The 25741-nt window shown below is 38.9% G+C and overlaps 1 protein-coding gene and 1 pseudogene across 1 annotated transcript; one reads left to right on the top strand and one right to left on the bottom strand.

The window, feature by feature from the left end:
- Positions 1 to 387: 387 nt before the first annotated feature.
- LOC121136350 lies at positions 388 to 1775 on the bottom strand (annotated as a pseudogene).
- A 5092-nt stretch (positions 1776 to 6867) lies between these two features.
- LOC121136349 (olfactory receptor 18-like) lies at positions 6868 to 7785 on the top strand. Its single transcript, XM_040736674.1, has one exon. The coding sequence runs from the start codon at positions 6952 to 6954 to the stop codon at positions 7783 to 7785; it is 834 nt and encodes a 277-aa protein (XP_040592608.1). The 5' UTR covers positions 6868 to 6951.
- The last annotated feature ends 17956 nt before the right edge of the window (positions 7786 to 25741 follow it).

Genomic DNA, 25741 nt, shown 5'->3' with positions numbered 1-25741 from the left:
AAAATGAAGTCTCTGAAGAAAAAACAGCAGAATGAAATGGTGAAAAATTTAAGGTGTGAAATTAAAATTATTCATTAATTCATTAATTTACTTTGGGGTCACTGAGGCTCTAATTTGCTTGCAGAACCACTGATGTGGGGTCTTGCTTTGGCCACTCTAGAGGGTACACTGGAGTTAACATAGCTACAGACACTAGCTGGGAAGTGAGGTGATAGAAAGAATGATTTGACAAATCACATGATTACAAAACTTGTGTATCCAGCAGGGCTCCTGCTGGTCAGGTGTGGCATGGGAGCAGCTAGCACTGGTCCAGCTTTGGATCCATCTCCAAGATATCAGGGACAGGGTCTAAGCAGATGGTGACTTCAGGGATTTCCAGTCCTTGCTTTACTTGTCCAGGGGATTCTTTAAGTTCCTGCTGGCAAACTTGGAATCCCCATGCATCTCTCCCTTGATTCTAAGTTCCTGATTGTAGTTGGAAGGGTGCTCAGATCAGCAAGCACCACCAGCCTTGATATCCCACGGGCAGTACCCTACCATGTGGTCAGTTATGAAAGTATCCTCAGTGTCCCCAGAACGATGGGATTCCATGACACCCCATCATTGAACTGGGCCAGCATACATGTAGAGACATGGTCACAGAGACTGACCTAGTTCATTTGAGAAGGAGGCAGTTGTCCAACTTCTCCTCTACAGCCTTGGCAATCCATGCAGGGATGGTTTTCAAGAGATCATCTCCAACCACCTGGATACCTGCACTACATATGAACTTCTGCCAAGTCTCCCTGTCATTCTGGACAAAGGAAACTTCCATGGACACCACTGGATACTCCCAGGTGAAGGACTTATACAGGTCATTCATCTAGTCAGGTGTGATGTACCTGTTGGATTCATAGGAGACCTGACTCCTGTTTGCCAGACTTGAAGAATGCAGAGGCAGCCATGTCTATGCTGATGACATCCTGGTCAGTGTACCTGGCATTCTCAATTGTGACCTTCAGCATCTCTAAAACTTGTTTGTTCCAGGATGTCAGGCACAAATATTTCCTTGTCACTCACATGGGTGCCTTTCTTCTCTTATTGGTTCTTGATGACATTCTTTAGGTTGTGATAACCCTCTGCTCCAGTGAACATGGCTTCACAGAAACTTAACACCACCGCAGGCAGGGTCATGAACACTTGTTGTCAGCATTAAGTCACCATTGATCACATTGGATGCTGGGACCAGCAGGATGACTTAAGGGATGTCAGATAAGTCATTGATGTGAGGGAACAACGATACCCCCTTTTCTATGTTACCAGCTTTTGAGACAGTCGTGGAAACTTCCTGTATGGCGTTTGCTCTAAATTTAGATTTATTTCCAGTGCTGTCCATCTTGATGATCAGTTTGTCCATCTTATCTTGTTCCACATCACTCAGGGTCTTGCTACCCAGAGCAGGTGCAATAGTCTTACTGATGCGCTCAGCTGCCTTTCAGATGCCCTTTCTTCGTAGGACATGTCGTTGTCACAGAGTTCTAGGGCCCAATAGATGTCAGTGGAGATACTGTTTGGCACAGCAGCTTTGAAGAGACCTTTTGACATACAGTGATCAACTTCAAAAGTTGGATTCTCCGAGTCAAGATCTCTATGGTACAATTTTTTTTCTGTTTTACATTTCTTTATTTTTCAACTTATTCCAACTTTGGACCTTGTTGCACTTTGGAGTTATTTCTACTTTTTATTTAGAAACAATCTTATTTTGTACATCTGGCATGAATCTTGAGAACAGACATGCTTAATTTCTGGCCTTTGGATTGTCTCACAGGAAGGAAACAGCAAAGTACGTTCAATATAATTTAATAATATTAATAAAAGAATTACTAAAGAGAGCCAAAACTGAGAAAAAGTAGAAATAAAAACTTAAGACATCAAAAAACCTCATAGCTAGTCTCTTGAGAACATTCAACCTCTTTTCTGCTTCCTCCATTAACCACAGGAATTCCTCAGAGATTGCAATATTGTGGACCAGTATGAGTAATCACCAGTTCTGTGCATTGAGTTTCTATGGTTATGTAAGAATAATTAGTTAGTTCAACCCTGTAGGTCATCAGCTTGATCTGTAATCCAGGAATATATAGCCCTGTTTGTTCTACCCACAGAGATCTGCATCAGAACCTCTTCTATTTTATTCACCTCAGGATTCAAATGTGAGCTTGAGCCTTTACCATTTAAGTTAGTGAGGTTCGTCATATTCACATCCCTCCTACATGGCCACATGGAGCTACAGTTTATTCATGTAAGTTCTGAGGGAATTGATGGTGTAGAAGAGATTACAGTAATTATTACTTCTTCCTAATCATAGGAGCTATGATAATTTGGTTAGTGTGGTGATATACAAACTGCAATAAAAAGTTGAGCCTCTCTGCTGGGATTTTATGTTCTTAGGTATGATGGCAGTCCTCTAATTCTCATGGAACTGTTCTAGTGTCTCTTCCTCTCTGCTCCTATGATCAAAGAGGGCAGAAAATATGTTTAAATAAGATGTTTTATAGTCAATCTAGAGTGCTGTGTCTATGCTGGTGAGGGTGATTCAGTAATTATACTTTTGAAGAAAGCCACTATGTGTGTGTGACTATTAAGGTCTTCCCTGGTAGGAGGATCTGAGCTCTATATTTTATAGGTCCTACTTCATCTAAATAGTTCTTTCAGGTTCCAACATTATAAGCTTCTGCATGATTATTATTTTATAGAAGGTGGAAGACAAAGACAGTATTGCTGTGTAATATTACCAGGAGGTAAGGTAGAAGTGAGTGAAGTCTTGTGTGAATTACTTTGCCTGATCACAACACAGAGTGATCATTCAGTAAACAGACATTGCATAATGCTTCATTATAAAAGAAAGAAGTCCCGTCCTTTCTGTCCCTTGCAGTTTCCAGATCCTTTATTACAGAAAGTTCATTTCTGCTGTGTGAACTGCAGGCTGTATATTCACCTGCAACAATCTCAAAACATTGAAACAAAAATTCAACTCATGCTTTTCTAGTTCCTTTGGTTCTTATTTGGCCTCACACTGTGAGTGTTAGGTTTTGGGATCTATAATAGCTGCATTCTATTTTTCTGGATATCTTTGCTGCTGTCAGCATTATTCATAATTCCTAGGATCAGTCAATAGGAAAGGAGGTCAGGTCCCTATATCATCTGTAGTTTGAAAACATGAGATCTTGAAGAGATACCTGTATTAAGACCTCAGAATATCTTCTTAAAACTATATGATTAGTAATTCATGAACATATATGTATGTGAATGATATAATGAACAAAGAAGCTACGAATATGAAGTAGAGTCGGATCAGTTATATGAGGAGTTTGAAGAGGTGAAATGGAAGTAATGTTACTATATAAATATAGTATAAAATATAAAAAATGATCAAATAAAACTCAAAATGAACCAAAAGAAAACACTATAGAATCAAAGAGTAATACATTTGTTTTGAATTATTTTGTCTCTTCTATATATGCATGTGAATTAGGACACCTTATTAGTAATTGTGAGATAATTTAAATTTTAGAAGACAAAGTTTTAACATTTTTCTATGAATGTTCCTCAATATTTGAGTATTTTTCGTATATTGATATAACTTATGACCTCTAACTTTCATTTTTCATTTCAAATCATCTAAAGTCATTGCTACAGATGTGAACATATTTTAAACTTTAAGTAGACCCTTTATCCTTTCAAAACACCAATTTCCACATGCTTGGTTTTCCTTTGATTTTCATTCCATTCAGGAATGTAACCTAGAAATTGATGCAGGATCAAATTTTTGGTGTTTGATTCTATGTCATGGAATTTTTGGGTCATCTAGTGATATTTACTGCTACACTAATGGGTTATCCAAATATTGTTGCATGTATTCTCACTTGAAGATACAAGAAGGTAGAGTCATAAAAAGAAATGGATTGTCAACTTTGTGCATTGTGTGAAGACAAACTTTAGAATTCACACAATTCTATTTTCCAGTGCTCTTTGGAAATATTCCTCAATAAACTCATGTTTTCTGCCAACATAGGATTTAAATTTGGACAAATAAGTACAATGCAAATTTTATAATTTTTCAAGTGGAGATGGGATTTTTATCCTTGGTTTTTATGAACATGTGGTGTGGAGAAAGTCATAAATGTTCTCTTGATTCACTGATTCCCAACCACAGTCACTGTTTATACCACTGGAGACAAATAGAAATATATTCTGTATGTGATGTATCTCAAATTGCATCATCTTGGAAGAAGTATAAGTAGGTAGATTTCACCATTTTACTGGCACATATTATGAGTTTGTTTTTCATGGGAAAAGTAGGAAATCATTATGAAAAGTGAATGATATTCATATGTGATAGTGTCATAAATCCAATAGATTATTAAGCAATACAAAAAGGGATACTAGGATCTAGGTGATTGTTTTTATAGGAACAATTAACTGATGAGTATTAAAAGACACAGACATCTATTGTTGCATGTCTGGTAGTTACCATATATTTATGAGGTAACTAAATAACTACTGGAATCAATAGAAGACAGACGGGTTTTTGGTGATCTAAGTAATTTTTAGTCAGAATTAACAATCTGCTCTGGTAGAGATCACTCTACTCCTTAGAGATTAACAAGGGGAAATTCTTTTAATAATAGCACAGGCCTGGTTCTGGCTCATGGACAAAAGAAAGACAGAGTTAGAAAACTCTCTTTGTTTTTATAGTTTCAAAGGCCCAAGTTACATTTTGAGTAATTGACCTTGTTTTAAGGAGATGGAACTTCCTAATTTGGTTGTTTGAACAAATGTGGAGGTTTTCAGTGTATACTATTGTCTTAGTTTTCCAGAGACAGACCAGGACTACCTTGAATAGGCAGCTGTCTATCAAGATTAGCCTGTCTTCCTGGAGTATTGTACTCTTCCTGATAAGACAACTGGGGACACTCCTTCAACGAATTCTACTTTATGTGGTTTAAGCAATCTATAGATAATTTTAATGTCAGTTTATTATTCTCAGTTTCAGATTTTCCTATAAAATTATGACACCTAAAAACTAATGTCTGTCTGTCCATGATGTAGTGATACAGCTAATATCTGTACAATAGATATGAGAAGTTCTCAGACAGACTTATAACCACACTTCAATGTATGCAAATCCACTATTAGGGACAGCACGTGTTGTGTTGCACACTACCGAATGAGCATCAAGTATGTATTAGGTTAATTTAAAATGGCTCCTTATATGTATTTCAGTAGGTATTTATATAGAAATAGCACTGGAAAAATCTGTCCTGTGAATTTGTATCAGCCATTGATATAGACAATGAAATCATGCAGAACTACTAAGAAGTCAAAGTTCATCATCATCACATCTGATATAGGTAATGTAAAATGCACATGGTTTAGTCCTGATGAGTTTCTGTTAAAAGTGTTATTACTTACATGGTATTAAATGAATGCATTCTAGATGCCAGAAAGAATTGCAAGGCAGTGGATTCTACCCCAGGTTGAAGGAAACATAATCTAGTATTCTTCATGTACGTATTGTAATTAAATTGGTTTATGAAGTCCAGAATCTTGTGATTCATTAAACATTCATGGGAAATTATATTGCTTAGAATTTCAAAGACCGAGTAGTCTACATAATTTTCATGATCTTTGGTGTCCCTGTGTCTTGTAGTAGCCCCAGTAGAGAAGTAAGTGGTATCTACTTTAGCCATTAGGGCATTGCTCAGGTCTTTGCATCAGTAATATTTTCTGTATTTCAAAGCTTTTATATTTTATGCAATTCAGTGTCCTCTGACCTAAAAGTGAAACTGAAAGTTCCTCTGTAGATAAAGTAAGAACATGGGCATATATGCACCGACCTGACTCACATGGGGATTACTTTGCTGTCTGAGGCAGTAGGGACTGAAACTGGGGCTCTGGGTCAAGAAGGTTGCAATGCAGAAAATCAGTGGCATTGCGTAGACACAGGGAAACCATGGCTTTTTAGCAGACATTTTACTGATATTTGTGGAGATGATTTCCCCAAATTAGCTTTGCAGAACAGAATTTCACCTGTGTTTACTGACTGTTTATAACTTTTCACAGCATTGGACAACTCAGCAGCTGTGGACAGAGAAGTTCTGTGATAGTGTCGATTTAACTAAGATGTATTTACAAAAATTTGATATAGATGTATAGAAATAAGGATTTTATCTCTATATATGTATATATATGCTTTTATATAGCTTTAAAATATAGATAAGTTTTCAAAAAGTCTTAAAGTCCCCAAACAAAAAAATGGAGAACTTTTTTAAGTCAAAGAAAAAAAGCAACCTATAGATGACACTAGAACCAGAAAATATTTTTCTGGCAGGGATCAAAACTTGTTATTGAGACCTCAGACTTCACGTTGTCAGATATATTCTAAGAAAAATAAACTTGTTCCACGTTATTGTAATAGAAATACATATGTTTAAGTGTTTCAAGTTTTCAATTTATTTGATTGACAATTTACTAATGTAAGGCTTCCATAAAATCCCCATCTTTTCATTAATGTGTTTGCTTTCTTTCACAGTGACTACAGGCCAGCTGTATACAGTAACTCTGGTCTCATCATCTAGATTACTGTATTCAATATTGCTCTCAAGAGTGGTAACACATGCGCTAGGAACAAAGCACTATTTAGAGTATGGCATTTGCTACAACTGAGAAATTATTAAGGATGTCACAATAGACTTGAGAAAATAATCAAAATTGGTTCTTACTTGACTCATATTGTAAAGAAGGAATACATGCATGCTGGCACCATTGTTAACAACATTTTTTTTTGTTTCCTCCAAAAGCTGTTCAAGAAATGAAAACAGGAAAAACACAACATCTCTACCAGAATTCCACTTAATTCAAGTCTCAGAGGATCCAGATCTACAGCCTGTTCTCTTTGGCCTATTCTTGTCCATGTACATCTTGGCCCTATTTGGAAACCTTCTCATCATCCTTACAGTAAGCGCTGACTCCCATCTCCACACACCCATGTACTTCTTCCTCTCCAACCTGTCCATGGTTGACATTGGTTTCATCTCCACTACTGTCCCAAAGGTGATTGTGGATATCCAAACCAACTGCCAAGTCATCTCCTATGTGGGCTGCCTGACACAGATGGCACTGATCATAATTTTTGGATGTATGGATAGCATGCTTCTGGCAGTGATGGCATTTGATAGATTTGTGGCCATCTGCCACCCTCTGTATTACCAGGTCATTATGAGTCCCAATCGCTGTGGTGTTTTACTTCTAGGTTCTTTTCTCGTTAGTCTTGTGGAATTAATCTTGCACTATGTGGCAATATTAAACTTTTCCAATTGTGGGGATTTTACTGAAGTTTCCAGCTACTTCTGTGGCCCTTCTGAAGTCCTTAAACTTGCCCATTTTGATACTGTCACCAATAACATAGTTAGATACTGTATAGGCACCCTCTTTGGGTTACTTCCTGTTTCAGGAATCATTTTCTCTTACTTTAAAATAATTTCATCCATCATACGATCATCATCATCAAGTGGGAAGCAGAAAACCTTCTCCACCTGTGGATCTCATCTGTCCGTTGTTTGTTTGTTTTATAGTACAGGACTAGCGCTGTACTTCACCTCCTCTCTGTCACATTCTCCAAGTAGTAATAATGTGGCCTCAGTGATGTACACCGTGGTCCCACCTATGTTGAATCCCTTCATCTACAGCTTAAGGAACCAGGACATTAAAACTGCCTTAAGAAAGATTCTTAGCAAAGCATTCTAATCATTGACATTCTTTATAAATTTACTATGTATATGTATATATACACACACATATTTATAATATATGTGTAAATCCAACTTAATGTCTCACATTCTCACTAACAGATACTTCACAATATTACATGCCGAAGTGGTGGTCACTGAAGTTGCCCATTTGGTAGATCTGTAATGTGGTAGTTTGAAAGTAAATGGACTTCTAAAGGAGTGTCACATCAGGAGGTTTGGCCTTGTTTGAGGAAGCGTGATACTGTGGGTTTGTCCTTTGAGGTCTCTTTTGCCCAGTCCTGCCTCATTGTGACAGCCAGTCCACTGCCTGTTACCTGAAAGATGTGGTACTCTCAGTTCTAGCACCACATCTACCCAAACACCACCATGTTCCCCATCATTATGAATATGGACTGAATCTCCGAAACTATAAGCAAATCATTCCAATTAAATGTTTTCTTTATAAGTGTTGCCATACAATATTTGTAATAGGCAGATCTTGTAAACAACCTAGATGCCCCTCAACTGAAGAATAGATAAAGAAAATGTGGTACATTTACACAATGGAATACTACTCAGTGGTAAGAAATAATGACATCCCAAAAATTCACAGGCAAATGGACAGGGCTAGAAAAAATCATCCTGAATTAGCTAACTCAAAGCCAGAAATACAAATATAGTACGTACTCACTCATAAGTGGAAACCTGACATAAATCAAATAATACTCAGCCTAAAATCCACAATCCGAGAGTGACTAGAGCTCTCTTCCAGAGACATAGGGAAGCAGATACAGAAATCTACATCTAACCAATAGGCCAAGCTCCTGGGTTATAGTTGAAGTGAGGGAGGAGTGATAATATGAACAAAGGAGTCAAGATCATGACACAGAATCCCCCAGAATCAGCTCACCCAAGTTAGTGAGAGATCACTGATTCAGGTCTGACAAATAGGGAACCTGCATAAGACCGAACCAGATTTCCTTAATATAGGTGACAATGGTGTGACTGGGACAATATATGAGGCCAGTGGTAGGGGGTCCAAGACCTAACACTAATGCACAAATTGACTTAGTGGAACCCATTCTATATGGAGAGATGCCTTGCCTGGTGAAGACACAGGGGTGTGGAGGTGGAGAGGTGCCTTAACGCTACTAAGCTACATGATTGGACAGACTTTGTAGACATCCTATTATAGGCCTTATCCTCATCATGGAGCAGATTGAAGAAGGGGTAATCGAGGGAGTGGGAGGAGAGGAGGGAGCAGGAACTGAGAAAAAGGAAAAAAAGAAAGAAAAAAAGGAAGAAAACAATGTAAGTGTTGTCATAGTTATAGTATCTCTTCATAGCAACAGAAAACCCTAACAAAGACAGAAGTTGGTACCAGTAACTGGGATACTGCTGTGATATGCCAGACCATGTGTTTGTTTGGAGGATTTTAGCCTTTGGTTCTTTGTGTTATGAAAGGAGGAATGGGCCATACAAGTAGCACCATGGAAGACAGAGATCCTTAGTGTTATTTTAACTGTTGAGGGCTCACTCAAGAGGTTTCAGAGAAGAATTTTAGTATGCTGTCTAGAGATCATTCTTGTGATACTTTGGTGAAGCTGCTGTCTTTTGCCCTTGTCTCAAAATTCTGCCTGAGGCTAAAGTAAAGAATCTTGGATTAATTATTTTGGCATAAGAAATTTGAATAACAGCCTAGTAATACTCTGCTGTGTGGATTTTACTGGTAACTCTAATGGTGATATATAATTAAAAGTACCAAACTGAGCATGGTAATTTACAAAAAGTACATTTTGAGAAGAATAGAGCACCAGGATGCAAAATGGAGCTAAATCCTATGTTCAAGGAGATAAATAGATTAAGAAATGGAATAAAAGTTGTGGTGACATCAGGGCAAGATCCCACCCAACTAAGTATTCACCTTGTGAAAAGTAATTAAAGAAAAGTTTGGGATTGGTGTCCTGGTACTCATTTTTAATGCCAGCAGTCAGAATACAGTGGTGGATGATCTCTGAGTTTGAGGCTAGCCTGGTCTATATATCCAGTTTCAGACAGGCAAGCTTAGGCAGTAAAGGAGGGAAAGCTGTAGAAGATTCAGTTGAGCAAGGGGGCTATGGTCCAGCCCCAGTAACCAGCAAAACTTGTCAGCTTTAGTCATATCATTCTGGCTTCTGAGTTAAGGATAGAAGAAATGGGTTGTGGAGTTTGCCTCTGTACATAAAGAAAGCTGCTGAGGCCTGGCATATGTGAGGGGTGTCCCTGAATGGAGTCCTAGTAGAAAGGCCATTGAGGGAAGCTATGAATTTCAAGCCTGGATTGCCTTGGAGAACCCAAGATGCTAGAGATGCCAGAGTTGTGGGTTAACTGCCTAGAAGAGAGAGCCGCTAATAGGGAGTGGAATGAGCCCAAGAGCAAGAAGTGTGTTGTGGTCAAAGTGGAATGGAGCTGGAGGTGATATGCAGAAAGCATGCAATCTGCGTTTCCATACTGATTTTGACAAGGGAATTACAGTTAAGAGAGTGCCATGCATCTCAGAAGACACTTTGAAGTTTGAATGACAGTTGAAACTGTTACAGACTATGGGTATTTTTCATCTGGACTGTACACATTTTTGCTTTATGATATGGGTATAAGCCATTGGGATCCAGGGAATGGAATGTGGTGATTTGAAAGAAAATGTTCCTTAAGGAAAGTGACTACTGGTTTTACTTATGATATATATTATGCATGTTACTTGATTGTTTTCAAATTAAGTCCACATATGAGCTGTCAGTATAGTGAGCCTGTTATTTGAAGTGAGAGAATTAATGTTCATGGATGAGGGTTGACATGAATTAAAATCTGCTAATGAAGCATGAGTTTGTTGGGACTACAAAATGCTCTTGTCCTTCTCAGTTCTGAATCCTCCAAACGTTTACAGTATGTTGTGTTCACAGAGTCCATGAAAGCACAGCAATAAGTGACTATAGAATGTCTATAGAATGTAGAACAGATTGGAGAGTAGGAGTCATTCTATGTGACTCATTTGATCAGGGTTTGATGGAGTTGTATATATAAACATACAGTTTGCAAATTCACAATTATTTCTTAATATTCAATATTTTATGTTTTCTTGAACATGCATTGTTCAGTAATGGCACATGATTCAATTTACTATGTCAATTTTAATAAATGTTTTTAAAGAAAGTATATTCATCATGTTTACTACCAGGTTTGAGTTGTGTACTAAAATGAGATTTTAATAAGATAAACACAATTTATTATAACAATGGTTTAAGATAATATTTGTTAAGAAAACAGTCTATTGTAAAGAGTGATGTTTCTTTTATTTTTTTCTCTGTCCATTTATCATCTGTTTAAAGTAGGGTTACTGATTTTTTGCATTAACCTTGTATCCTGCCACTTTGCTGAACGTGTTTATCAGGTGTAGGAGTTTCCTTGTACAGATTTTAGGGTCACTTATGTAAACTGTCATATCATCCTCAAATAGTGAAAGTTTGACTTCTCCTTTCCTATTTGTATCCCCTTTATCTCCTTTTCTTGTCTTATTTCTGTAGCTTGAACTTCACGTACAATGTTGAAGAGATATGCAGAGAGAGGACAGCCTCGTCTTGTTCCTGATTTTAGAGGAATTATGTTGAGTTTCTTCTATTTAGTTCGTTGTTAGCTGTTGGTTTATTGTATATTACTTTTATGTTCAGGTAGGTTCCTGATATCACTGATCTCTCCAGGACCTTTATCATGAAGGGGTATTGGATTCTGTAAAAGGCTTTTTCCACATCAAGTGAGATGCTCATGTGGTTTTTCTTTTGTAGTTTGCTTATATGTTGGATTACATTGATAGATTTTTGTATGTTGAAACATCCCTGAGTACGTGGGATGAAGCCTACTTGATCATGGTGTATGATTTCTCTGATGTGTTCTTGTATTCAGTTTGCTAGTATTTTATTGAGTAGTTTTGCATCTATGTTCATGAGGGATATAGGTCTATAGTTATCTTTTTAGTTGTGTCTTTGTGTGACTTGGGTACCAAGGTAACTGTAATATCGTAAAAAGAATTTGGCAAAGACCCTTCTGCTTCTACTGTGTAGAGCAGTTTGAGCAGTACTGCTCTTATCTCTTCTTTGAATTTGTGGTAGAATTCTCTAGAGAAATCATCTGGGCCTGGTCTTTTTTTGGTTGGGATACTTTTGATTACTGTTTCTATTTCCTTTGGTATTATAGATTTGTTTAAATTGATTATCTGTTCTTCACTTAATTTTGATAAGTGATATCTATCCAGGAAATTGTCAATTTCCTTTAAATTTTAGAATTATGGGGAGTAAAGGTTTTCAAAGTATGACCCGATGATTCTCTGAATTTCCTCAGTATCATTACAGTCATTCTCTTCTGCTTCACTTGTGTTGGTATGTTCAGATCTTGTTGGTGCAGAGTCCCTCGACTCTGGAGGCATCATATTGGCTTTTTTGTTGTTGAATGTGTTCTCATATTGCTGTCTTCCCACTGCTTCTTCTAGTGGGTGCATGCAGGTTCTCTTCCTCTCCTGGTGGGTGCAAGCAGGTCCAATACTCTGATTGGTCTCAGGATGAGTGCAGGCAAGTGTGAGACACTTCCTCTCTCTGTGAGTCGAAGAGGGACTAGCACAGTGATGTCAGGAGTGAAGGATGAGAGATACCATAGTAGAAGTAGCCATTATAGATTTGAAGAGAGATTCGGCACTAGCGAGATGTCCAGAGGCCTACAAGAATGACACCAAATGGCAATCTAACCAATAGTGGAGAGGCTACATTAAGTACCCTTCTCTGATAATGTGATTAACTTCCTTGTGTGCTATACTAGAGCTTTCATCCAGTGGCTGAAGGAAGCAGAGGCAGATACCCACAGCTAAACACTGAACTGAATTCCTGGAACCCAGTTGCAAAGAGGGAGTTATGATGCACAAAAGAGTTAAGACTTGGCTGGAGAAACCCACAGAAGCAGCTGACCTGAACAAGGGAGTGCTCATAGACACCAGACTGAGAGGCCAGAATGGGACTGATCCAGACCCCTGAATGTGGGTGTCGTTGAGGAGGCTTCAGCATTCTTTGGGGCCTCGGGCAATAGATCAGCATTTAGCCCTGTCATTCAGATGTACTTTGGGAGCCCATTCCACGTGGAGGGATGCTGTCTCCACTGGTACACATGGGGGAGGGCCTAGGCCCTGCCCCGGATAGTATGACAGACTTTCATGAAGGGCCTCACCCTCCTTGGAGTGTGGAATGGGAATTGGAGGAGGGGTTTGGGGATGGCTGAAGGGGACAGGAGAGGAAGGGAGGGAGAGGGAGCTGGGATTTACATGTAAAGCAAACTTGTTTCTAATTTAAGTTAAATTTAAAAAAGTGAAAGAAGAAAAAAAAAGAAAACAAAAAAAGCATGACTTTCCAATAACAGAATACCCTCTTGGGAAATGGAACATAATGCCTTTGTCATCATGATCTACTAATTTTAATTTGGCACTCAGACAATACAGTCTCTGGATTTTTTAAATGTGTTTTTAGTGAATTTTATTTTTTTACATTTTTATTATATATTTAAATTAGAAACATGCTTGCTTCCCATGTCAGTTCCAGCTCCCTCTCCCTCCCCTCATTGTCCACACCCTCCCCCAAGAACCTCCCCAGTCCCCCACCCAATCCCAACTACATTACCCAGGGAGGGTAAGGCCCTCCATGGGGGATCTCTTGAATCTGCTATTTCGTTCCAGGGAGGGTCCAGGCCCTCCCCAAAGAGTCCAGATTGAAAAAGTATCCCTCATTGTGGGATGGGTGCCCAAAATCCATTTGTGTGCCAGGTATAAATACTGATCTACCATATAAAAACTCCATAGATTGCCTGAGTCTCCTCACATACACCCACATTCAGGGGGTCTGTATCAGTCCCATGCTGGTCCTCTCAGCCATCAGTTTGGGGTCCAAGATCTCCCCCTTGTTCAGGTGAGCAGTTTCTCTGGGATTCACCAGCCTGGTCTTGACCCCTTTGCTCATCACTCCTCCCTATTTGTCACTGGGTTCCAGGAGTTCAATTCAGTGTTTAGCCATGGGTGTCTGCCTCTGCTTCTGTCTGTCACTGGATGGAATTTCTAGGATTGTATGAAAATCATTACTAGGGAGGGGCATTTAAAGTAGTCTCTCCACTACAGCTTAGTTTGGCAGTTGGTGTCATCCTTTTACATCTCTGGAGTTCTCACTAGTGCCAGATCTCCCTTCAAACCTGGGATGCTTCCCTCTATTATGGTGTCTCTCATCCTGCTCTCCTCTATTCTTACCCCAACTCAACTTTCCTGCTCTTCCATGGCCTTTTCTCCATTCCTCATGTCTCCTTCTCTTTTTCATGGCTCCCGTTCCCCTCTCACACCCTGTGCACCCAATCTGCTCAGGAGAACTTGCCTCCTTCCACCTTCTCTGGGGTACCATGTATATCTCTCTTGGGATCCTTCCTGTTTCCCTGCCTCTCTGGAAGTGGGACTGTAGACTGGCAATCTCCTGATTCATGTCTAAAATCCATATATGAGTGAGTACATACCATGTTTGTCTTTTTGTGATCGGATTACCTCACTCAGGATTGTTTCTTCTAGTGCCATCATTTGCCTGCAAATTTCAAGATTCCATTGTTTTTTTCTGTTGAATAGTATTCCATTGTGTAAATGTACCACATTTACTCTATACACTCTTCATTTGAGGGACATCTAGGTTGCTTCCAGTTTCTGGATATAACAAATACTGCTGCTATAAACACAGTGGAACAGTTGTCCTTGTATGAATGGGCATTTTTGGCTATATGCCTAAGAGTGGAATTGCTGGGTCTTGTGGTAGACTGATTCCCATTTTCCCGAGGAAGCTCCATACTGATTTCCAAAGTGGCTGTTCAGGTTGGCACTCCCACCATCAGTGGAGGAGTGTTCCCCTCTCTTCACATCCTTTCCAGCATAAACTGTCATTGGTGTTTTTGATTTAGCCATTCTGTATTTCAGAGTTGTTTTGATTTGCATCTCTCTGATGGCTAGGGATGTTGAGCACTTTCTCAAGTGTCTCTCAGCCATTTTAGTTTCCTCTATTGAGAATTCTCTATTTAGTTCTGTAGCCCACTTTTTAATTGGATCCTTTAGTACTTCTTGAGTTCATTGTCAATTTTGGAGATCAGTACTATGTCAAATGTGGGGTTAGTGATTATCTTTTCCCACTCTGTGGAGTGACTTTTTGTCTTGTTGACTGTGTTCTTTGCCTTGCAAAAGCTTCTCAGCTTCCAGCAGGTCCCATTTATTAATAGTAGACATCAGTGTCTGTGCTACTGGTGTTATTTTCAGGAAGCTGTCTTCTGTAACAATTCATTCAAAAGTACCTTCCACTTTATCTTCTAACAGGTTCAGTATGAGTGTATTTATGTTGAGATCTTTAATCCATTTGGACTTACATTTTGTGCATGGCGATAGACATGGATCTATCTGCAGTATTGTACATGCCAGCATCCAGTTATGCCAGCACCATTTGTTGAAGGTGCCTTCTTTTTTCCATTGTCTAATTTTAACTTCTTTGTCAAAAACCAAATATTCCTATGTGTGTGCGTTAACATAAGGGTTTTCTATTTGCTTCCATTGGCCTACCTGTCTATTTTTGTGCCAATACCAAGCTGTTTTCAGGATTAGCTCTATAATAGAGCTTGAAGTCAAGGATTGTGTTACATATGGACCTTGCCTTGTTGAACAGGGTGGGTTTGGCTATCCTAGGTCTTTTGTTTCTCCATGTAGAGTTGAGAATTGTTCTTTCAAGGTTTGTGAAGAATTGTGCTGGGATTTCAATGGAAATAGCATTGAATCTGTAGGTTGCTATTGGCAAGACTGCCATTTTTACTGCATTGATCCTACCTATCCAATAGCATGGGATATCTCTCCATTTTCTGGTGTCTCCTTTAATTTCTTTCTTTAAAGCCTCAATGTTTTTGTGATTCAGGTCTTTCACTTGTTTGGTTAGGGTTACCCAAAGGTATTTTTATGTTGTTTGTCACAATTGTAAAGTGTGATGTTTCTCTGATTTCTTGCTCAGCCCTTTTATCGTCTGTATATATTAGGGTTACTGATTTATTGAGTTGATCTTGTATCTTATCACTTTTCTGAAGGTATTTGTCAGCTGTAGGAGTTCCCTGGTAGAATTTTTTCGGGTCACTTATATAAACTATCACATCATCTGCAAATAGTGAAAGTTTTACCTCTTCCTTTCCATTTTCTATTCCCTTGAACTCCTTTTGTTGTCTTATTGCTCTGGCTAGAACTTCTAGTACAATATTGAAGAGGTATGGAAAGGGTGGGCAGCCTTGAGTTTCTCTCCATTTAGTTTGGTGTTGGCTGTTTGTTTACTGTATGTTGCTTTCTTTATGTTTAGGTATGTTCCTGTTTTCCTAGATCTCTCCAAGACCATTATCATGACGGCGTGTTGGATTTTGTCAAAGGCTTTTTCCCAATCTAGTGAGATGATCATGTGATTTTTATTTCTCAGCTTGTTTATATGGTGGATTACATTGATGGATTTTTGTATGTTGAACCATCCCTGTATCCCTAGGATGAAACCTACTTGATCATGGTGGATGAGTTTTCTGATGTGTTCTTGGATTTGATTTGCCAGTATTTTTTTAATTTCATTTTCCAGTTTAAATTTGGATAAGAAACAAGGTTGCTTCACAAGTCAGTTCCAGGTCCCTCTCCCATTCCCCCCCTTCCTCCTGAGCCCTCCCCTCCATTATCCCCTCATTTCCCCAGGGAGTGTGAGGCCCTCCATGGGGGTTTGCATAGTCTGTCATTTCATATAGGGCAGGGCCTAGACCCTTCCCCAAGAGTTCGGGTGAGAGTGCACCTCACATTGTTCTATGGGAGTCCAAAATCCGTGTGTATACTTGGGATGGGTACTGATCTGCTGCCCAAGGCTCAATAGATTCCCTAGGCCTCCTCACTGACACCCAGATTCAGGGGGACTTGATCAGTCCCATGCTGGCTTCCCAGGCTGATGCCTGGGATTCAAGAGTTAACCTTTGTCTGGTCAGCTGTTTCTGGGGGTTAAACCAGCCCTGTCTTAATCCCTTTGATCATCAGTCCTCCCTCTCTGTTACTGGCTTTCTTGAGTTCAGCTCAGTACTTAACCAAGGGAGTCTGCCTCTTCTTTGATCAGCCACTAAATAAAGTTTCTGTTTCCCAGACTCTCTGGCCATAGGATTGAAGGCTGGCACTCCCCAGATCTATGTCTAAAATCCATATATGAGAGAGTACATGCCATGTTTCTCTTTTTGTGACTGGGTTACCTCACTCAGGATGGTTTTTTCTACTGTCGTCCATTTGCCTGCGAATCTCATGATTCCATTATTTTTTTCTGCTGAATAGTACTCCATTGTGTAGATGTACCACATTTTCTCTATCCACTCTTCAGGTGAGGGACATCTAGGTTGCTTCCAAGTTCCAATAAAGCTGCTATGAACATAGTGGAACAGACATCTTTGTTGTATGAATGGGCATCTTTTGGATATATGCCTAAGAGTGGAGTTGCTGGGTCTTGTAGTAGGTTTATTCCCATTTTTCTGAGGAATCTCCATACTGATTTCCAAAGTGGCTGAACCAGTTGGCACTCCAACCAGCAATGGAGGAGTGTCCCCCTTTCACCACATCCTCTCCAGCATAAATTGTCATTGGTGTTTTTGATTTTAGCCATTCTGACAGGAGTGAGATGGTATCTGAGAGTTGTTTTGATTTGCATTTCCCGGATGGCTAAGGATGTTGAGCACTTTCTCAAGTGCCTCTCAGCCATTTTAGACTCCTCTATTGAAAACTCTCTATTTAGTTCTGCAGCCCACTTTTTAATAGGGTCCTTTGGTGTTTTGGAGACTTGCTTCTTGAGTTCTTTGTAAATTTTGGAGATCAACCCTCTGTCAGATGTGGGATTAGTGAATATTTTTTCCCATTCTGTGGGCTGCCTTTTTGTCTTGCTGACTGTGTCCTTTGCTTTACAGAAGCTTCTCGGTTTCAGTAGGTCCCATTTATTAATTGTTGATCTCACTGTCTGTGCTACTGGTGTTATGTTCAGGAAGCTGTCTCCTGTACCAATTCGTTCAAGGGTACCACCCACTTTCTCTTCTAAGAGGTTCAGTGTGGCTGGATTTATGTTGAGGTCTTTGATCCATTTGGACTTAAGTTTTGTGCATGGCGATAAACATGGATCGATCTGCATTCTTCTATATGCCAGTCTCCAATTATGCCAGCACCATTTGTTGAAGATGCTTTCTTTATTCCATTGTGTATTTTTAGCTTCTTTTTCAAAGATCAGATGTTCGTACGTGTGTGGGTTAATACCCGGATTTTCAATTCGATTCCATTGGTCTACCTGTCTATTTTTGTGCCAATACCAAGCTGTTTTCAGGACTATAGCTCTATAATAGAGCTTGAGGTCAGGGATGGTGATGCCTCCGGACGTTGCCGTGTTGAACAGGGTTGTTTTGGCTATCCTGGGTCTTTTGTTTTTCCATACAAAATTGATTATTGTTCTTTCAAGGTCTGTGAAGAATTTTGCTGGGATTTTAATGGGGATTGCATTGAATCTGTAGATTGCTTTTGGCAGGATTGCCATTTTTACTACATTGATCCTACCTATCCAAGAGCATGGGAGATCTTTCCATTTTCTGAGGGCTTCTTTAATTTCTTTCTTTAAAGATTCAAAGTTCTTACGATACAGGTCTTTCACTTGTTTGGTTAGCGCTACCCCAAGGTATTTTTTGTTGTTCGTGGCAATTGTAAAGGGTGATGTTTCTCTGATTTCTCTTTCAGCCCTTTTATCATCTGTATATAGTAGTGCTACTGATTTTCTTCAGTTGATCTTGTAGCCTGCCACTTTGCTGAAGGTGTTAATCAGCTGTAAGACTTCCCTGGTAGAGTTCTTTGGGTCATTGATGTAAACTATCATATCGTCTGCAGACAGTGAAAGTTTGACCTCTTCCTTCCCAATTTGTATCCCCTTGATCCCCGTTTGTTGTCGTATGGCAATAGATAGAACTTCAAGTACCATGTTGAAAAGGTATGGAGAGAGTGGACAGCCTTGTTTTGTTCCTGATTTTAAAGGAATTGCGTTGAGTTTCTGTCCATTTAGTTTGATGTTGGCTGTTGGTTTACTGTATATAGCTTTTATTATGTTTAAGTATGTCCCTGTTATCCCAGATCTCTCCAAGACCTTTATCATGAAGGGGTGTTGGATTTTGTCAAAGGCTTTTTCAGCATCTAGTGAGATGATCATGTGATTTTTGTTTTTCAGCTTGTTTATATGGTGGATTACGTTGATGGATTTTTGTATGTTGAACCATCCCTGCATCCCTAGGATGAAACCTACTTGATCATGGTGGATGAGTTTTCTGATGTGTTCTTGGATTTGATTTGCCAGTATTTTATTGAGTATTTTTGTATCAATTTTCATACAGAAAACTGGTCTGAATTTCTCTTTCATAATTGTGTCTTTGTGTGGCTTGGGTATCAAGGCTACTGAAGCCTCCTAAAGAGTTTGTGAAAGACCTTTCTGCTTCTATTGCATAGAATACTTTGAGGAGAATTGGCATAAGCTGATCTTTGAATTGCAGGTAGAATTCTGTACTAAGGCCATGTGGCCCTGGGCTTTTTGGGTTGCGAGATTTTGATGACTGTTTCTGCTTCCATAGGGGTTATAGTCTATTTAAATTGGTAGGTGATATCTATACAGATAGTTGTCCATTTCCATTTAATTTTTAATTTTGTGGAATACAGGTTTTCAAAGTATAACCTGATGATTGTCTGGATTTCCTCAGTGTCCATTGTTATGTGCCTCTTTTCATTTCTGATTTTGTTAATTTGCATGTTCAATTTCTGTGGTTTTGTGAGTTTGGATAAAGGTTTGTCTATCTTGTTGATTTTCTCAAAGAACCAACTCTTCATTACTTTGATTCTTTGTATAGTTTTCCTACTTTCTACTTTATTGAGTTTAGTCCACAATTTATTATTTCATGGCATCTACTCCTCCTGGGTGAGTTTTCTTCTTTTTGTTGTAGAGCTTTCAACTGTGCTGTTAATTCTGTAGTGCGACTATTGTCCAGTTTCTTCATATGGATACTTAGTGCAATGAAATTTCCTCTTAGCAAAGCTTTCAGAATGTCCTATAAAATAGGCTATGTTTTGTCTTCATTATCATTGAATTATAGGAAGTCTTTAATTTCCTTTTTTATTTCTTCTGTTACCTATGTGTGGTGCAGTTGCACATTATTCTATTTCCATGAGTTTGGAGGGTTTCTGCAATTTGTGTTGTTGTTGAATTCCAGCTTTAAACATGGTGGTCTGATAAGATACAGTGAGTTATTCCAATTTTTTGTGCCTGTTGAGTTTTGATAGGTTTCTAAGTATGTGGTTGATTTTTGAGAAAGTTCCATGTGGCTCCTAGAAGAATGTATATTCTTTTGTGTTTGGATGGAATGTTCTGCAAATGCCAGTGAAACCCAATTGTGTCATAACTTCTATTAGTTACTTTGTTTCTTTGTTAAGCTTCTTTCTGGTAGTCCTGTCTAGTGTTGAGAATGGGCTGTTGAAGTCTCTCACTATAAGTGTGAGATGTTTTCTGTGTGGTTTAAATTTTAGTAATGTTTCTTTTATGAATGTGGATGCCATTGTATTTGGGGCATAGATGTTCAGAATCGAGACCACATCTTGCTGGATTTCTTCTGTGATGAATATGAAATGACCTCATTAATCTCTCTTGATTGATTTCAGTTTAAAGTCTAGTTTGTTAGATATAAGGATTGCTACCCCTGCTTGTTTCTTGGGTCCATTGGATTGAAAAACCTTTTCCCAACCCTTAACATTGAGGTAACATATGTCTTTGAAGCTGAGGTGTGTTTCTTGTATTCAGAAGAAGGATGGATTCCTTCTTCCAATCTATTCTGTTAGCCTGTGATTTTTATAGTTGAGGCAAGACCATTAATATTGAGGGATATTAATGAGCTTCATTGATCATTCTTGTTTGTTTTGGAATGCTTGATGTTGGTGGAATAGTGTGTGAATTTCCACGCCTTTTCTCTTTTGGCTGTTGGTAAAGTGGGATTATCTATTAACTACGTTTGTCTGGTTGTAGCTAAATTCCTTGTATTGGAGTTTTCTTTCTAGACATTTCTGTTGGGCTGGGTTAGTGGATATGTATAATTTAAATCTGGGTTTGTCATGGAATATCTCGTTTTCTCCATCTATAGTGATTGAAAGCTTTGCTGGTTATAGTAGTCTGGGCTGGTATCCATGGTCTCTTACTGTTGATAGAATATTTATCCCGAACCTTCTGGCTTTCAGAGTTTTCATGGAGAAGTCTGGTTTAATTCTGATAGGTTTGTCATTATACGTCATTTGACCTTTTTCTTTAGCTGCTTTAAGTATTCTTTATTCTGTGTGAGGGCTTGATTATTATGTGGCAAGGGGACTTTTTTGTGGTCCACTCTGGTGTTCTTTAAAATTCTTGTATCTTTACTGGCCTGTCTTTCTTTAGGTTGGGAAAGTTTTCTTCTATGATTTTGTTGAATATGTTTTCTGTCCCCTTTAAGTTGGGTTTCTTCACCTTCTTATTCTTTTTTTTTTGGATTTTACGAGACAGGGTTTCTCTGTATTGTTTTGGAGGCTATCGGTCCAGTCCGGCCTCGAACTCACAGAGATCTGCCTGCCTCTGCCTCCCGAGTGCTGGGATTAAAGGCGTGTGCCACCACCGCCCGGCTACACCTTCTTATTCTTAAGTTTGCTCTTTTCACAGTGTCCCATATTTCCTGTTAGGGATTTGTTGGACTTAAGATTTTCTTTGGTGGATGAATCTATTTCTCCTAGTATATTTTCAGCACCTGAGATTCTCTCTTCCATCTCTTGTATTCTGTTGGTTATGCTTGTGTCTGTATTACCTGACCATTTTTCTAGTTTTTCTATATCCCGGATTCCTTCAGACTGTGTTTTTTTATTGTCTCCATGTCAGCTTTCAACCCTTGCACTGTTTGAATTATTCCTTGTATTTTTTGCTTCATGTTTCCTCCCTTTCTTGCATTTGTTGGATTTTTTGGTTTGTTTTTTCTCCCATTTCTTTAAGGGATTTTTCTCATATCCTATTTGAGGACCTCTATCATTTTTCTGAAGGTGTTCTTAAGGTTATTCCCTTCTGCTTCATCTGCACGGTGGTGTTAAGGTCTTGCTGTTGTAGAATCTCTAGACTCTAATGGTGTCATATGTGTTTTTTGGTTGCTGAATGTGTTCTTATATTACCTCTTTCCCATCACTTTTTCCAGTGGGTGTAGAAAGAGCCTCTTCCTCTCCTCTGTCCTCTGCACTGTGTGTGGTAGGAAGTGGACCATCTATGTCTGCAGAGGGAAACTATATTATAGTCTCACAACATATTAGGGTAAACTTAAATGTTTCCTACTTTTCCTTGAAAAAAAGAGTTTTTATTAAATGAGGAAGAAATTAATTGTTTTTTGTTCAATTAAGTTTTAAAATTATTTTTTATTTTTTATTACCTTAATTTTAAATAGCTTGCTTCACATGCCAATCCCAGTTCCCTCTCCCTCCCCTCCTCCCACACCCCCCACCATCACCCCCATCCTCCCACCCTATCCCACTTCCTTCCACATAGGGATATCCAGAGTCTGTGATTTTGCTCAGGACAGGGTCCAGGCACTCCCCTAAGAGTCCAGGCTGACAGATCATCCCTCTTTGTGTTATGGACACATGAAGTCCATTTGTATGGTAGGAATAAATAGAGATCTACTGCCCAGGGCCCCACAGGTTGCCCAGGACTCCTCACTGACTCGACTCACACACTCAGGGTATCTGGCTCAGTACCATGTTGGCTTCCCAGGTGTTGTTCTGGGGTCCAAGAGCGCCCCCTTGTTCAGATAAGCTGTCTCTAATGGTTTTTCCAACCGATTCTTTGCCAATTTGTTCATTGCTTCTCTCTCTCTCTGTCACTGGATTCCATGGGTTAAGTTCAGTGTTTAACCGTGGGTGTTTGCCACAGTTAAAAACCATCATATTTTACATACCAATCCCAGTTCCCTCCTCCTCATTTCTTCCCATTCTCTTCACAAATAACCCATCCACCTGTCAACTCCTCAGTTGTGGAGAGGTCTCCCATGGGGGATCATCAAAGTCTGTCACATCATTTGGGCAGGATCTAGGTCCTCCTCCATGTATCTAGGATGAGAGAGTATCCCTCCATGGCAAAAGGGCTCCTAAAGCCCATTGTGCACTAGGGATAAATACTGGTTCCTGTGCCAGAGGCCCCATAGACTTCCCATAGTCTCCAACTGACACTTATGTTCAGGGTATCTGGTTCCGTCTTATGCTAGTTCTCCAGCTGTCAGACTGGGGTCTTTGAGCTGTCAAGTGCTCAGGTGAGCCGTTTATGTAAGATTCTCCAGTATGGTCTTGATCCCTTTGCTACTCACTCCTCTCTACTACTGGATTCCAGGAGTTTGGCTCAGTGCTTAGCTGTGAATCTCTGGTTGTGCTTCCACCAGCTACTTGGTGAAGACTCTGTGATGGCACTTAAGGTAGTCAGCAATCTTATTATAGGGGAAGGACATTTAAGGTAGCCTCTCCACTATTGCTTAGATTCTTACTTGGGGTAACCTTTGTGGGTCTGTGAACATTATCCTAGTGCCAGTTTTCTTGTTAAGCACATAATTGCTCTGTCTATTAAGGTATGTCTTTTTTCTCTGTTTCTTTGTTCTTCCTGCAATTCAACCTTCCTGATCTCTCATGTTCTCCTCCCCCTCTCCCTTTCCTCTCCTCTTTCTCCTCCCTCCCATGCTCCCAATTTGCTCAGGAGCTCTTGTCCCTTTCCCCTTTTCTGGGAGGTTCATATGTATCCCAGACTACTATTCCCAGCAAAACTCTCAGTCACTATAGACTGATATTCTATGACAAAACCAGATTTATACAATACATATCAAAAAATCCAGCCCTACAGAAAGTTCTAGAAGGAATACTCCAACCCAAGGAAGTTAACTCAAAATAACAAGAGAAATAAATAATCTAAGTTTACCAGAAATCAGAAATAGGAGAAAAACTCACACATAAATCCACTACCAAAAATGGATCCAAAGCAAACAAGAATCAGCAATCAATGGTTATTAATATCCTTGAATTTCAATGGTCTTAACTCGCCTATAAAAGGACACAGACTAGCAGAAAGGATACAAAGACAGAATCCATCCTTCTGCTACATAAAAGAAACACACTGCAATTTCAAAGACAGACACTACCAAGGTTAAGGTTTGGGAAAATATTTTCCAATCAAATGGACATAAGAAACAAGTGGGTGTAGCTATCCTTATATCTAACAAAATAGACTTCAAACTAAAATTTATCAAAAGAGATGAAGAACGTCATTTCATATTCATCATAAGAAAAATCCATCAGGAAGAAGTCTCAATTCTGAACATAAATGCCCCAAATATAAAGGCACCTACATTCATAAAAGTAACATTACTACAACTCAAATCACACATGAAACCCCACACACTTAGAGTGGTAGACTTCAACACCCCACTCTCACCACTGGACATGTCCACCAGACAGAAACTTAACAAAGAAACAATTGAATTAACAGAAGTTTTAACCCAATTGGGTTTAACAGACATCTATAGAATATTCTACCCAAACAAAAAAGAATATACCTTCTTCTTAGCACCACATGGAACCTTCTCTAAAATCAACCACATACTTGGTAGCAAAGTAAACCTCAACAGATACAAAAAATTGGAATAATCCCCTGTATCCTTTTGGACAACCATGGCTTAAAATTAGAGTTCAACATCAATACAAAATTCAGAAACCTCACAAACTCATGGAAATTGAACAATTCTCAATTACATCACCCCTGGGTAAAGGTAGGAATAAAGAAAGAATTGAAACTACTTCCTAGAATTCAGTGAAAATGAAGGCACAACATACCCAAAACTTTGGGATACTTTGAAAGCAGTTCTAAGAGGAAAATGTATAGCACTAAGTGCCCACATGAAGAAAATGGAGAATTGCCACACTAGAGATTTAACAGAACACCTGGAAGCTCTAGAACAAAAAACAAACAAACCAAGCCAGGAGGACTAGATGCCAGGAAATAATCAAATTGAGAGCTGAAATCAATAAAGTAGAAACAAAGAAAACAATACAAAGAATAAATGAAACAAAGAGTTGGTTCTTTGAGAAAATCAACAAGATAGACAAAACTTTATCAAACCTAACTAAAAGACAGAGAGATATCATGCTAATTAACAATATCAGAAATGAAAAAGGGGACATAACAACAGACACTGGGGAAATCCAAAGAATGATCAGGTCATACTTTGAAAATCTGTACTCTTCTAAATTGGAAAATCTAAAGGAAATGGATGATTTTCTGGATAGATGTCACTTACCAAAATTAAATCAATAAGTGTTAATACAATTTAAAGTGACCTATATCCCATAAAGAAATAGAAGCAGCCATAAAAAGTCTTCCAACCAGAAGAATTCAGTGTGGAATTCTACCAAAAATTCAAGGAAGAGCTAATACCAATACTATTCAAATTGTTCCACACAATAGAAGCAGAAGAATTACTGCCAAATTCTTTTTATGAGGCTCCAATTACATTAGTAGACAAACCACACAAAGATACAACCATGATAGGGAATTACAGACCAATCTCCCTCATGAACATTTGATGGGGGAAGTCCTGTACATTTGTTAATAAAGCACTGTTGGCCAATAGGAATCTAGATGGGTGGGACTAGGAGTCCAGGAGGATGCTGGGAAGGAGAAACACAAGAGAGTCAAGATGTAATGCCATGGGAGTAGGAAGCCCGGAACTATTTTCCGGTAAGAGAAATACTTAGATTAACAATTATGGGGTAATTACTTAAGTCAGAGGTAGCCAGTAAG

This window comes from Mesocricetus auratus, unplaced genomic scaffold (genome assembly GCF_017639785.1).
Source record: "Mesocricetus auratus isolate SY011 unplaced genomic scaffold, BCM_Maur_2.0 Super-Scaffold_100066, whole genome shotgun sequence".
Lineage (NCBI taxonomy): Eukaryota > Metazoa > Chordata > Mammalia > Rodentia > Cricetidae > Mesocricetus > Mesocricetus auratus.
The sequence above is the reverse complement of the archived record's forward strand: the minus strand, read 5'-3'. Positions and strand labels throughout refer to the sequence as shown.